This window comes from Chinchilla lanigera, unplaced genomic scaffold, assembly GCF_000276665.1.
Source record: "Chinchilla lanigera isolate Chin_1 unplaced genomic scaffold, ChiLan1.0 scaffold00157, whole genome shotgun sequence".
NCBI classification, from domain to species: Eukaryota; Metazoa; Chordata; class Mammalia; order Rodentia; family Chinchillidae; genus Chinchilla; species Chinchilla lanigera.
The window spans coordinates 819,879-833,898 of NW_004955558.1; the positions used below are offsets into that span (position 1 = coordinate 819,879).

A 14,020-nucleotide genomic window follows, 5' to 3' on the forward strand; every position below is an offset into this window, starting at 1 on the left:
AAGTGAGAGGGGCGAGTGGGTGCATGTGAAGGAGACAACCACAAAGGGTGGACTCGCTTTGTAACCACCTGTGCTCAGAATAACAAATCCAGTCCTGTGGAAGAAAGAAGCCATTCATGCAAGGGCTTGCTCATTAGATCTTAATGACCTAACTACCTCGTAAAGTCCCTACCCTTTCTCAGTACTGTCACAAGGAGAATCAAATTTCTACATGAGTTTTGGAAGGGACAAGCCATAATCAGTCTCTCTCTCTCTCACTGTGTATGTGTGTGTGTGTGTGTGTGTGTGTGTGTGTGTGTGTGTGAGAGAGAGAGAGAGAGAGAGAGAGAGAGAGAGAGAGAGAGAGAGAGAGAGAGAGATTGCCTATGTTGCCCAAGCTGTCCTCAAATTCACAGGGTCAAGCCGTTCTCTTCACTAGTAGCCCCAGTTGTGGTTTGGAGGTTATTTACAAGGGGAAACAATATAATACAGGACACATATTTTATAAGATTATTTATAATAGTCACCCAAAGAATGATATACAAAAAAGTACAGGAAATCTGTCCACACACTAAGACCAAGGAAACTAGCTAAGGGCCTGGATCCCACAGAAATGTCCTGCATGACTCCAGCTGAAGACCTAGAATAACAGTGCCTCCCATGAGTCCAACTGGAGGCCCAGAGCCCATAATAATATCTCATGTAGGCCTGTTACATGGATCTGCATTGGGAAGGCCCAAATGTCAGTGATGGAATCTAGGAGGTCTGTGCCAGAGGGATGAAGGATCTGTGCTAGCAGGCTGAGGGATCTGCACTGGAACCAGGAAGCAATGTGCAAAGTAAAAACCAGAGCTCCCCTGAAAAGTACCACAGCCATCCTCAACAACAGTGAGGTCCTGAGCTCCTCCAGTGAAGACAGCTGAGTTCCCATCAGGAAAGCCAGTGCAGCAAGCTTCTCTAGGAAACTGGCAGTGCACCATCTTCCCCTCTGGAGCCAGGAAGTGATGCTCAAGGTGAGGACCAGAGCTGCCCCAAAGTGAACCGAAGCCATTCTCAGTGCCAACAAGGTCCCAAGATCTTCAGAGGATGGAAACAGCCAAGTTCATCAGGAAAGCCAGCATGATGAGCTCCTCCAACAGAACCAACAGCTCCTTACAGCTTTTACCTGCTCCCAACAGCCTTTCTCAGCTCCCAACAGCCTCCTTCTCCTTCTCCAGTTCTGCCTCTTATGCTGCTGGCAACAGTCCCCAGGTGGGCCTCCCACACCCAGCATCACGCTTACTCAGTTCAGCTGGGTGCTACAAGCTGACCACCAATTGTCCATCCACCGCACCAGTATCCACAGGTGCACCACACCGTGCCCATCAAGCAGGATTACCAGGATTTCCTTTCCGACTCCCTCCTCCCTGGTGACCGGGCACTTCAGTGGCCAGCCCTGCCCCTGCCGCCCAGCCTCCATCTACTTGGGGATCACACTGTGTGCGCCTCCTGTGGAGGCTCTTCTGTCCTGGTTGTTTGGGGTGGCGCCAGGACACAGGTGGGCAATGGGAACTTGGGGATGAGAAGAAACACAGGGTTTAACCCAAGTGTGAAACGGTAACCTACGTAAGGGAGAATTTTCTGTCAGATATCAGAGCTGGTGGACCCAAGAGTCCAGGGCCAGGGTGTTTTCTTTGATGGAGACATCCAGGCCTAGCCTCCTCCCTCAGACCCAGGGGTCTACACTCAGGCCTCACTCCCCACTGTGACCCGCTCAGTAGATAGAAACCTAATCCTCAACACCTGATTTCTATTACCTGGCTCCGCTACCCGCACCCCATCGCTCAGAGCAGGAAGCTGCTCTCAGCCCTCCTTTTCCTTCCAGAGAAGGCAGATTCCTCTCTACTTCTCTGGAACAGGGTCAATAGCTGCTGCAGAAGGAAGTCCCCCACCCTCTTTCTCTCGCTGGCTCTGTCTCCTCCAGAGGAGAGGGCAGAAGTGGTGGAAGCAGGGAGGCGCTGTCTTTGGCTCACCAGCACACAGCCCTCCCCGTCATGATTTCCCTTCCTTCCCAGGCCCATGGCTTCCCTCTCTCCCAGGGTTTCCTAGGAATCCTGGAGGCCTAGGTGTTTCCCAGAGTGCAGTGCGTGGGAGGAACAGCCTGGTCTAACTCCAGCCTGGCTTTGCTCCACAAGAGTCAGCCTCCGTGTTCCTGGAAGCCCAGAGGCCGCTGCCTGCTCCCAGATCCCAGAACCCAGAGATTCCTGCCCAAGCTCCCCTGAGCTCCCTGAAGGCTCTGTCTTTCCATACCAGCCACTCTGAGCAGCACGGCAGCCTGTGAGGCAGGGGCGGGAGCTGTCCCAGCCGTGGGGTCTCTCCCTCCAGCTTACCTCCTCCTGCCCTCCTCCCTCTTTCTCACTATCGTCCTCCCTCACACCCTCCTGCTCTCTCCTTTACTCTGCCTGCCTGGGAAAGTCCAGGGTGTGGAGCCTCGGCCCTGCCGAGCAGATGGTCCAGGGCAGTCGGGAAGGGATGGGGCAATGGGAAGAAAAATGACTGAGAAGTTCAAGAATAGAAACAGTGAAGGAAAGAGAGAATCAGAGGACAGAGAGGAACACGTGCAAGATACAGCCTCAGAGGAGAGATAGGTATGCGGAGGGGATGGAAAGAGGATAGAGACAGCTAGATCAATAGACAAACAAACACACATGCGCACACATACAGAGGATGAGAAACTTAGGGAGAGACAGTCACAGAATTAGGAAGTCAAGGACAGCAAGAGTCAGAAATTTAGAAACAGGCAGCAACCCTCCTTCTTTTTCTTTCCCTTCCCTATCCCCATCCCTGTTTTGATTCCCTGTCCCAATATCGTTCCTTCAAAGGACACCTATTTACTGAGCACCTATTAGTTATCAGCTTCTGGTCTAGGCTCCAAAGACTACCATGCATAAAGCAAGTAAAGACAACTGCTTATGTAGAGCTTGATTCTCTCAAAGGAGACACACTTTACACAACACACACGATCCTAAAAGAGCAAGCCAGGTGTGGTGGTGCATGCCGGTAATCCCAGTATTCAGGAGGCTGAGCCAGGAAGCATCACTGAGAGTTGAGGCCAGCCTGGGCTACACAGTGAGTTGAAAGCCAGCTTCAGCTATATATTTAGAGAGATCCTTGCTCAAAAAAAAAAAAAAAAAATCAAAGCAAAATACTAAATGAGAAAATTCACATAGTATGTAGGAAGGTAATCAATGCTATGGGAAAAAAAGGAACAGCAGAAGGGGGTTAAGGGGCCAAGCCCCCTCAGACACTTCCTGTTTCTGGTCTCTCAGTATCTGGATTCTCTCAAAGTGCTTCCTTTCCTTTCCAGTCCAGGATATCTAGCAAATAAACCTGCATTCAAGCATTTAATGAAATACATTAACTTCTTCTGGTTAAATACATTTAACTTCTTCTGGTTACTTTCTGGGCTTTGCTCACCCTGCCTAGTTCTCCAGGACACAAGTACAGTGGTCCCCCCTTATTTACAGGTGAGACCCAGAGTGGATGCTTGAAAGTACAGATAATTCTGAACTTCATCGATAATCAAGAATTGTCAGGTAAAGGGAGTGCTTTATAATTTCTCTTTGACGTATCTGAATTGCCAGAAACATGACTCTTGTGCTCTGAGGTTACTTTTACATTTGATCTTAGCCAAAAGCCAAAAAGTGATCGGGGCCGTTTTTAAGTAAAATAAGGGCCACCTGAAACCAAGTGCGATGATAACGGGCAGGCAGCATATAGGGTGTGGACACACTGGACAAGGTGAAGAGCAACAGCCCAGCAGGACAGAGACGGGCAGCATTGGCTCTCATTACAGGACTCAGCGCAGCACACAATTTAAAACTGATGTGTTGTTTGTTTCTGGTGTTTTCCTTTTAGCATTTTTGGTCCATGGTTGACCACAGATAAATAAAACTTTGGCTAGCAGCCTACGGTAACCATCCAGACCTGTACCTCCTGACATGGGGCAAGAAGAGGCGCAAAGCTAGCCTGCGCTGGCTCAGATGAAGGGCTCAGTGAGTTGCTGGCTGAAGCCCATGCACCCCATCTTCCTGCTAGGCCCCCCTCAGAGTTTTCTTAAGCCTGCACCATCTTACAACTCCAACCCCATCCAAGCCTCAGAGCTCTCTCCAGCCCAGAGAACACCCTGCATCTCTGTCATGACCTCACCAACCACTGAGTCACCCTGGCCAAGAACCCCTGGTCTGTCTGCTCAGTTTGTCCCTCAAATGGGACCAGAGTTGACCCCGCCCCTCCCCAGCTCACATCCCTCCTGTGGCTCCCTGAGACCACAGAATAAAGGCCCAGCCTCTGAGGCCAGTGTGCAATACCCCACACGTGGTACACATCCAACAGCTCGATGTAGCCATTCTAGAATGTACACCCGCCTCAGAGCAACCCCTTGCACACCAGAATTATGTATACAGTCTTTCTTGTCAACCCTGCATGGGCTTTGCTATGCACCCCATTCCCACCCGCTGGTATCCCCCTGTATGCTTCCTCAACATCGATAGCCCATATTTTGTGGGCTGGCCACACCAGTTCCCATCTGCGATTTTCCTTTCCTGTGCCACCTTCCACCCCAGTCCTTGCCATGGCTAACTCATCAGCTGGGATCACCTCCTCCAGGAAGGCCTCACTGACTCTCAGGTCGGGTAGACTCTTCCTGCCCTGGTGTGTGGTCCTCTGTTTACACAGCTGTCTCCTGCACCAGATCGGCACCTCCATAAGGGCAAGGCCTCCCCCTGAGTCATCTCTCTGTGCCCAGGCATCGCCCAGCCCAGGCCCCGCCCCACACACACACCAGCAGCTCTGCAGATGTCCCTACGGTGAATAAATGTTTTTCCTCTGTCTCTCTTCCATTTTTGCCTTATCTTCTCCACCCTTTGGTCCATTTGCCCCGGTGTTTCATAAACCACACCTTGACGTTTTCTGTGATGCTCAATTGTTTGAGAAGGCCACTAAAGCCCAAGCCAGGACCAAACTCAGTCACCTTTGGTGGGACAGGTTCTGGGAGAGATGGCCACTAATACACAGTGCTGGAAGCCCTGCCTTCTGCAAAGCACACCAGCTTCATCTGTCCCGGCTTCCGGCTCTGGGTTGGCTGCTTCCAGCCCTGACCCAGCCATGGTCGTCTTTTCCTGAAGGAATTCTGGGAGACTGGACCCCTGGGTCTGAGGAAGGTGATGGGCCCAGGCTCCTGGATCTGAGGAGGGAGGGCTGGGGCCTGGACTCTTAGCACTTAGAAGATGAAACTTCTTGGGTAACTTCCTTCTCTCTCTCTCTGTCTCTCTCTCTCTCGTTCTCTCTCTCTTACTCTTGCTCTCTCACTCTCTCTTGTTTTAGAAACATCTGGTTTTATACAGTTGCTCCACCCAGGCAAGGCAGGGTGGAGGCTGGAGAGCCAAATGCCTGGCTTCTGGAAGGGACCTGGGCTGCCGCCTCCCACAGCACAGGGAACCTCCTCTCCCTGCTTGGGGCTGGACTCCATCAGAAGATCCGTCATCCTGACACCAGGCAGCCTGGGCTCTAGGCAACAGTGTCAGACACAGCCTGAGCTCCGCGGCCGGGGTGGGCGGCGCCCTGGCTCCCATCCCTTTGGGCCTTCTCCCCAATGGTCAGGCCCAGGCAAAGCCCTGACCCAGCACTCACACCCTGACTTGCCCAGGGAAACTCAGGGTGTGAGGACTCTGGCAGGGGACAGGTCCAGGGAAGGCCGGAAGAGATGGAGCCAGGAGGAGAAGGGAAGGAGGAGAGAAAGTCAGACAGAAAAGTGAAAGAGTGAGTCAGAGAGACACAAAATTTTCTAAGATAAAGCCTCAGGAAGAGGCGGCAATGGAGAGAGACTGAGGGTGGAGAGGGACAGAGACAGAAAGATAGATGGACAGAGAAATAAGTAGAGACAGAGAGAGAGAGAGACAGACAGACAGACAGACAGACACACACACACACACACACACACACACTCTCACACAATGGATGGGAAAGTCAGCGAAGGACACTCAGAAAGAGGGTCACAGAATCGGGAAATCCAGGAGAGCAAGAGTCAGAATCTGAGAAGGAAAGACAGACAAGGCCATAGAGAACAGTGAATCAGGTAGAGGGAATGGGGTGGGGGTGTGGAGACAGAAAGAGAGAGGGGAGCGGGAGGTGGGGGAGAGAAAAGCAAACCGGAACACACAGAGACAGAGAGCTGGGTCTGCAGGTGGACAGGGAAGAGGAAGAGCGAGCCAGAGAAGAATGCGGAAGGGGCTGAGCAGACACAGGGAGAACCCGAGACGGCTGCTGGCCTGGGTCAGACGTTATCCCATCCCCTCAGAGCAAGAGGAGCAGGGGGATAGCATTAGACAGAGATTCTTACCCACTCATACAAAGAAAGACATGAAAGCGGTGACGTGTACAATGAGTCATCCGGCCCCGAGGCGCTGTGGGTTGCGGTCCCCCAGGTCCGCGTCTCTTTTCCACCCTTGCTCCGACTCAGTTTCCTGACAGCCCAGGCAGCTATGACAAACCACTTGAAATTCACCCTTGAGTCCCTGGAGAGGTAAATTCCAGCCCTGTGCTCCGGACACTGGCACACACACACACGTGCAGACACATACATGCAAGCACGTGTGCACACGCGTGTGCGCACACACACACTCCCGTCCGTTAGGGAGAGGTTCTCTCAGGGCTCTCGATCCAGGCAGCACTGCCTCCCAAGCCAGTGCACACACAGTCACACCCACAGACACGCACGTGTATAAGTTTTTTTCCCTCGGCCTGTGGCAGAGCCGCGTCCCTGGAGACGCTGCTGGGGAGAGCGAAGACGGGGCCGGGGCAAGGGCGGTGTTGGGGTGGCGGGAGGAGGGAGAAGAGGGGGGAGGTGAGGAGAGGTGGGGGACGGGATGGAGACAGAAATAAAGAGGAGGGTGGAAACAAGGAAGAATAAGAAGTGAGGAGAGATGAGACGGAAAGAGGACAGAGGACGGAGGAGAGGAGAGACACGAGAGACAGCTGAGGAATAGATGTGGGAGAAAGAAACACAGGCAGAGAGAGGAGAGCTCCCCACGTGCGAGAGAGAAGGCGGGGAGAAGGGCCAGGGAAGCGGGGCTGAGGCGAGCGTGCAGCTGGCGTCTGGCAGGGGCCGGGGCACTGGCGGGAAGCGGGTGGAGCTGCCGGGCTGCGTGACCTCACAGCCCCTGGCCCGCGTCTCCTGACGTCAGCGCCCCTCCGCCCCGCGGGTCTTCAAATGACCCTCCTGCCGCTGTCGGGCCACAGACCGCAGAGCGCCGAGGAGCAGCAGCCGCCAGACGGCAGGATGACACAGGTGTGTGTGACCGTGTGTGCCGGTCCCCGCATGCGTGCAGCGTGACTGCATGGGGGCCCCGGCATGTGGGACAGGGGCGGGTGTGTGCGGGACGGCAAGCATGCGGGGTGGAGTGTGAGGGGTCCTGTCACTGCCGTGTTGCGGGCGGCCGTGCATGCACATGTGTGTGAGCTGTGACATGTCCGTGTTTACCTTGCTCTAAATCCATGTATAGGGGGCTGGGGATTTAGCTCAGAGGCAAAAGCGCCTGCCTGGCAAGCGCAAGGTCGTGAGTTCGGTTCCTGGTACCGGAGAAAAACCAAAAAGAGAAAAAAAAAAAAAAAAAAAAAAAAAAAAAAAAAATGTGATAAATCCATGTATGACAGACTGTGTGCCCTGGGAAAGAGAGACAGAACGTGAGAGTAAGCGTGCAGAGGAAGAAGTGAGCTGTACTTGCCCGGCACACATGAGTCTGGGTTGGGGTTTTACATGTTCAAAAAAATGTTTAATTGAACCAAATGAAACTGCCATGTTCAGCTGCTCCTTAGCTACAAAAATAGCAATTTCATATGGTTCCATCTCATCTGAAACGTTAACTGCTGCTTCTTCTGAAACCCTCCGTGTCCTTGCCTCCATCCCAGATGCACGGGTGGGTGACTGTGAGTTTGTTCCCTGTGGACATCTTTATCCGTGTTGCTCCTTCTTTTTAATTTTTTTTTTTTTTTTGGTTTTTCTCTGGTACTGGGAACCGAACTCACAACCTAGCGCTTGCCAGGCAGGCGCTTTTGCCGCTGAGCTAAATCCCCAGCCCCAGTGTGTTGCTCCTTCTTGATGAAGGATGTGTGTCCACGTGCGTGGCATGTGTGAGAAGGTTCACCCGGTGGCTGATGTTGGCAGCCGCCGGGGTCACCGTGCTCTTCTGAGAGAAGGTGTCTGTGGTTATCTAGTAGAATACGAATGATTGGGGCTGGGGATTTAGCTCAGCGGCAAAGCGCCTGCCTGGCAAGCGCAAGGTCGTGAGTTCGGTTCCCGGTACCGGAGAAAAACCAAAAACCAAAAAAAAACCAGAATACGAATGATTTTAGTCTGTGTGTCCCCATCATGTGTGAGCACACATGTGCGTGTGTGGGCCCGGGGCTGTGTGAGTCCCTCAGTATGAATCAGGCCATCACCGTGAGCTTGGCAAGGACCAGGTTTGAGGCAAAAGGACGGAGAAACAGGATTCTAAAAGAAACAATAATTGTTGTTGAGCTAAGTTCTCTACCTCAAACTGGATAGGATATCACATGTCTGCAGTCGAGACTACTCAGAAAGCTGAGGCAGGAGGATTGTAAGTTTGAGATCAGCATGCAGAGCATAGCAAGAACCTATCCTTCAAAAACAAACCACAAAAGCTCAGCCTCACCTCTGTCCTATAGGGGCATAACATGAGCCTCAAATATGATTTAAAAATTTGAAAAAATGAAAACAGGTGAAATGAATTTTAACAATATATTTGTTATTTAACCCCAATGTATTTGGAGTCTGAAAATGTTCTCTGATTATTTTATCATCTCCAGATAATAAATATTTGAGAATTTGGGGTCTTTTGATCTTTGATCTCTCTGTACTAGACTGTGATGTAGTCCACAATGTATACACAGAGGGGAGCGGTTAACATTCTGAGCTTTGCTATTTATTAAAAATACAATCATTTCAATATGTAGTCTACACCAAAATATTAATGAGACACTTTACCTTCTTTCGGACTCAGGCTTCCAAGTCCAGGGTCCACAGCATGGCCCCTCAGATCTTATATCTGCATGGGAAATACTTCCTCCGAACTTTGGTTTTGTAACATTTATGGTTGACAAATAGATGCTTCACAGACTTAATTCTTTCCAAACATAGTAAACACTTCCCAATAACTAGAGTATCTGTTTTAATGTTTTAAATGATTATAATTAAGTGAAATTCAAAAATTTGGTACCAACTGCATTTCAAGGGCTTAGTAGCCGCCCGCGGCTGTCATGCTGGTGTGGTCCACAGAGTCATCTCACTCAGCCTGGGAGGCGGGGTCTGCGACTAGTGTAGAGGACGGTGCTGCCTGAGTCCGGAGCCCAGCTCTTCTACCTAGTATCTGTGTGACCTTGGGCAAGAGAATTCACCTCTCTGGGCCTCAGTTTCCTCACCTGTAACACAAAGGAGTAGCAGCACCTATCTCATAGGGTAGAGATAGAGTGGAAGCTATCTGGGACTGCACGAGGTGCTAAGTACCCATTTCACAGATGAGGCACCCTTCCCCTCATCTAGCAATACTGGCCAAAAGAGCTATGCAGTGGAGAAAGAGAACCAGGCCCCTGGGCAGTCTCAGAGAGAATTTCTTCACCTACGGCTGCCCACCCAGCGCAGGCCACTCCTCCTGGCTGATTCATCCTCAGTTTTATCATCTGTATGGTGGCTGCAAACACCCTGTCTCCCAGGGTTGCCCTGAGGGACGAGGCCAGTACTGAACAGAAAACTGTGGTTCAGGGACTGGATTCCCAGGTTCAAATCCTGGATCTGCTCCTTCCCAAGTCTGGCCTTGGGCAGGTTGCCCTCTGTGTGACTCAGCTGCCCCATCGGTAAAATGGGAAGATGGTCCTTGCCCCAGGCAACTGTGAAGATTAAAATAAACTAATTCACATACAAGGCTTAGAAAAGCTCCACTATGTGCATTTTATGGTATCCTTTCGCTAACTGCTGTTATTATCACGGTCCCACCCCTGAGAAATCTCGGACTGTGCAATGAATCTTGACTTTGTGTGTCACTGGGACGGACAGAGGAAGTCCTGCCTCACTCTGCTGCATACAGAGCTAGTGCAGTTAAGAGATGTCTAAAACCTGAAAAATAACTCATTATCCGGACGGATAAAATCGGGCTCCCACCCTAGACACCTGTTGGCCATAAGGACCCTCACTAATAAAAATACCTTGCTGGGGTCTGGGGAAATCTGTACAAAAGGGGAGGGGGTCTCCCGGAGGAGGCCCAGGCTCATCCCTGCCTTTGCCCTCTCCGCGCCCACAGGACGTGCCCAAACCCACCCGCGCGGCGCGCCGCTGCTCCGGCCTGGCCCGCCGGGTGCTCACCGTCGCCTTCGCGCTGCTCATCCTGTGCCTCATTACCTGGGCCTACGCGGCCGGGGTGCCGCTGGCCTCCGATCGCCACAGCCTCCTGGCCTTCGGCCTCTACGGCGCCTTCCTCTCGGCGCACCTGGTGGCGCAGAGCCTCTTCGCGTACCTGGAGCACCGGAGGGTGGCGGCGGCGGCGCGGCGCGCGGCCAAGCGGGGGCCCCCGGACGCGGCCTCGGCGCGCAGCGTGGCGCTGACCATCTCCGCCTACCAGGAGGACCCCGCGTACCTGCGCCAGTGCCTGGCGTCGGCGCGCGCCCTGCTGTACCCGCGCGCGCGGCTGCGCGTGCTCATGGTGGTGGACGGCAACCGCGCCGAGGACCTCTACATGGTGGACATGTTCCGCGAGGTCTTCGCCGACGAGGACCCCGCCACCTACGTGTGGGACGGCAACTACCACCAGCCCTGGGAGCCTGCGGCGGCGGGCGCGGCGGGCGCGGGGGCCTACCGGGAGGTGGAGGCCGAAGACCCCGGGCGCCTGGCGGTGGAGGCGCTGGTGAGGACGCGCAGGTGCGTGTGCGTGGCGCAGCGCTGGGGCGGCAAGCGCGAGGTCATGTACACGGCCTTCAAGGCGCTGGGCGACTCGGTGGACTACGTGCAGGTGAGCGGCCCGGGACCCGACTCCCCCTCCCGGGGGCCCTCCTTCCGTCCAGATCCGCGTTGGCTAAGGGCGAGCGCAGTGTAGAGACTGAGTGATTCCCTGTCCTGCTTCCTTTATCCGCGCGTCCCTCCGTGGAGAGGCTTTCTATCACTCGTGTGCGCGCTTCTGTCCACCCCGTCAGTGTCCAGATCATTTGTGTGTTCAGCGCAGTGCATCTTTCCGTCCGTTTTCACCCACTCAGCTCTTCCAGGGAGAAACGCTCCTCATGCATTTACCTATTCATTTATCCATTCATCCAATATGAAGACCATTCATTAATTTATCTGATCAAGTAGAGTCATTTTTTTTTTTTTTTGTCGTTTTGAGACAGGGCCTCGCTATGCAGTTCAAGCTGGCCATGAGCTCATTTTATAGCCCAGGCTGGACTCGAACTCGCAATGATCCTCCTGCCTCAGCCTCCCAAGTGCTGGGATTATAGGCGTGCGCCACCACACCCGGCTCCTCCTTTTCTTTTTCACTAACCATTCATGGCAGAAACTTTGTACTCCCTTGATTCAGTCATCCACCCATTCATCTATCCATTCATTTCATGGACAGACGCATTCAAGGGTTCCTCTAACCATTCAATATAATATTCCTCCTTCCTGTCTTCACCCACCCAGTGTAGAAATTCATTCCTTCACCCATTCACTCAAGCACCCGTCTCTCCATTCAGGGTGACCGGTCCCTCTTTTATTCATTCATGTAACCATTAGATACGGAGATCCGCTCCCTCTCTCCCTCCTTTTGATGTTGAGATTGTATTTATCCATCCGTCTGCGTACTCAGTATAGAGATTTGTTTATTTACTTAGTCATTCCTCCAGCCATTGCGTGTAGAGATTTAGTCACTAATAGACTATGTTAGATTTTTACTGCTGCAAAACAGATTACGGTAAATTTGGCGGCCTGAACCAATAACCATGTCACTTAGCTGCCAGCTTATTATCTCATAGTTTGGTGAGTCAGGAGTCTGAGCACAGACTGGTGCTCTGATCTGGGTGTCACCAGGCTGCCACCAGGTGTCAACCCGGTCTGGGTCTTACCCAGGGGCAGAGGTCCTCTCCCAAGCTTCTGTGTTTGTCGGCAGAGTATCTCTGGAAGCCATAGGAGCTTCCTGGGAGCCAAGGTCAGCAACAAGGAGTCTGACATCCTTTGTAAAGGCCTTCCCTGATTGGGTCAGCCCCGCCCAGGACAGTCTCCTTTTGATCAACTTATACTTAGGACATTTGGGGGCTTAGTTATATTGGAAAATCACTCACCACTTCCATATAAGGTCATATAATTAGAGGTGTCATTGCCCGTCACTTTTACCGTATTCTGTTACAGCAAGCATTGCCCACAGTAGAGCTGGGTATTATCCAAGATGGTCTTGTAGTTCATCTTCAGAAGAAACCAGACATTGAACATGATTAAACATTGCAGAATTATGTTTAGGTTGTTTGCAGCGGGCCCCTTCCCCCACCTCGTGGCGCCCTCCCTCCAAACTCCAGCCCTGCGTGGGTGTCTGGTCTGATCCTGGCCCCCTCTCCCTCACAGGTCTGTGACTCAGACACAAGGCTGGACCCCATGGCGCTGCTGGAGCTGGTGCGGGTGCTAGATGAGGACCCCCGAGTCGGGGCGGTTGGGGGGGACGTTCGGATCCTTAACCCTCTGGACTCCTGGGTCAGCTTCTTGAGCAGCCTGCGGTACTGGGTTGCCTTCAACGTGGAGCGAGCTTGTCAGAGCTACTTCCACTGCGTGTCCTGCATCAGCGGCCCCCTGGGTGAGCGTGTGTGGGGCTTGAGTGCCATGGGAGAAGCGCGGCCCAGGCGCCTGAGGATGTGTTCCGGGCTGGGGGCAAGGACAAGCGCAGGGTAGACTTGGGATGGGACAGGACTAGGTGTTGGCGTGGGCGCGGTGTCGGGGCGGGCCTGGGTGTAGGGTGGGGGTGGGACATGGGTGGGAAAGGGACATGGATGAGGAGAGGAGCTGTGCTGGTGCAGGGACTGGGAAGGGGACGGGACAGGGCTGCAGTCAGTGACCAGTTGGGCCCAGCTTGATGTTGGAGGCGGGTTTGGGCTGGGGCTGAGGATGCCTAAGGCACTGGGATGAGAGTGGCTAGATTTACAGTTGAATAGACATGGGCTCATGACAGGCATGTCGGAATGGGGTGAGCACAGGCCTGGGGCTGGAGTTGAGGACGGGGCTGGAGTTGAGGATGGGGCCGGGGATGGCCTTGCCTTGGGACAGCGAAGCTGATGCTCTGGTACCCCCACCCCCACCCAGGTCTATACAGAAACAACCTCCTTCAGCAATTCCTGGAGGCCTGGTACAACCAGAAGTTCCTGGGCACCCACTGCACTTTTGGGGATGACCGGCACCTCACAAACCGCATGCTCAGCATGGGCTATGCCACCAAGTAAGCTGAAGGGACCGGGTGCTGACGGGACCTGGTGGTGGGTGTGGGGAGGCCAGTGAGCTTCTGTGCGCACGTGTGTGTGTCTGCGTGTGTGTGTGTGTGTGTGTGTGTGAGTTGGGAATCCCCCAAACCCAAGCTAATGTGCAGGATAGTGGGCTCCACCTAGTGAGATATTAGGGGAAATAGGAAGATACCATAAAGGGCCAAGGGACATGTGCAATGAACCATGTGACCAGTGGACTCCATCTGATGAGACCAAGTGGGAGGGGTGAGTCAGCACTACCGGGAAACCAAGGCAGCAAGGGTCACTGCAGGTGAAGTGTGAGGTGGGACAGGAAGGTGAGAGACGGGCGGGATCTCACGCTAACTAGTGAGCATGCCAACACAGAAAGGGAGAGGGGGCAGAGGGAGAGAGAAAAAAAGAGAGAGAGAGAGAAAGAGGGAAAGAGAAAGAAAGAAAGAAAGAAAGAAAGAAAGAAAGAAAGAAAGAAAGAAAGAAAGAAAGAAAGAAAAAGAAAGAAAGAAAGAAAGAAAGAAAGAAAGAA

General features: G+C 53.0%; 2 protein-coding genes across 5 annotated transcripts in view; one reads left to right on the forward strand and one right to left on the reverse strand.

Annotated features, from left to right (window-relative positions):
• Positions 1 to 14,020, reverse strand: part of LOC102004982 — a 38,962-nt gene that overhangs the window by 7,476 nt on the left and 17,466 nt on the right. The window contains exons 9-11 of one of the 4 annotated variants that reach the window (XR_001232321.1): positions 12,337 to 12,457; positions 11,736 to 11,949; positions 11,047 to 11,311 (exon numbers count right to left, since the gene is read on the reverse strand). The exons of 1 other annotated variant lie outside the window; for it this stretch is intronic. Coding sequence is in view for 1 of the 3 variants with exons in the window: in XM_013508875.1 (XP_013364329.1) it covers positions 12,398 to 12,457 (60 nt within the window). In the remaining 2 variants the exon portion in view is untranslated. Of the gene's footprint in view, positions 1 to 11,046; positions 11,312 to 11,499; positions 12,458 to 14,020 lie in introns of those variants that run through there. 2 more of the 4 variants (XR_001232322.1, XM_013508875.1) reach the window with 2 other exon arrangements.
• Has1 (hyaluronan synthase 1) overlaps positions 6,975 to 14,020 on the forward strand; it is a 9,957-nt gene continuing 2,911 nt past the window's right edge. Inside the window, exons 1-4 of the mRNA XM_005412672.2 lie at positions 6,975 to 7,306; positions 10,332 to 11,036; positions 12,614 to 12,839; positions 13,343 to 13,475. Of these exons, the coding sequence (XP_005412729.1) occupies positions 7,229 to 7,306; positions 10,332 to 11,036; positions 12,614 to 12,839; positions 13,343 to 13,475 (1,142 nt within the window). The 5' untranslated portion in view covers positions 6,975 to 7,228. The remainder of the gene's footprint in view (positions 7,307 to 10,331; positions 11,037 to 12,613; positions 12,840 to 13,342; positions 13,476 to 14,020) is intronic.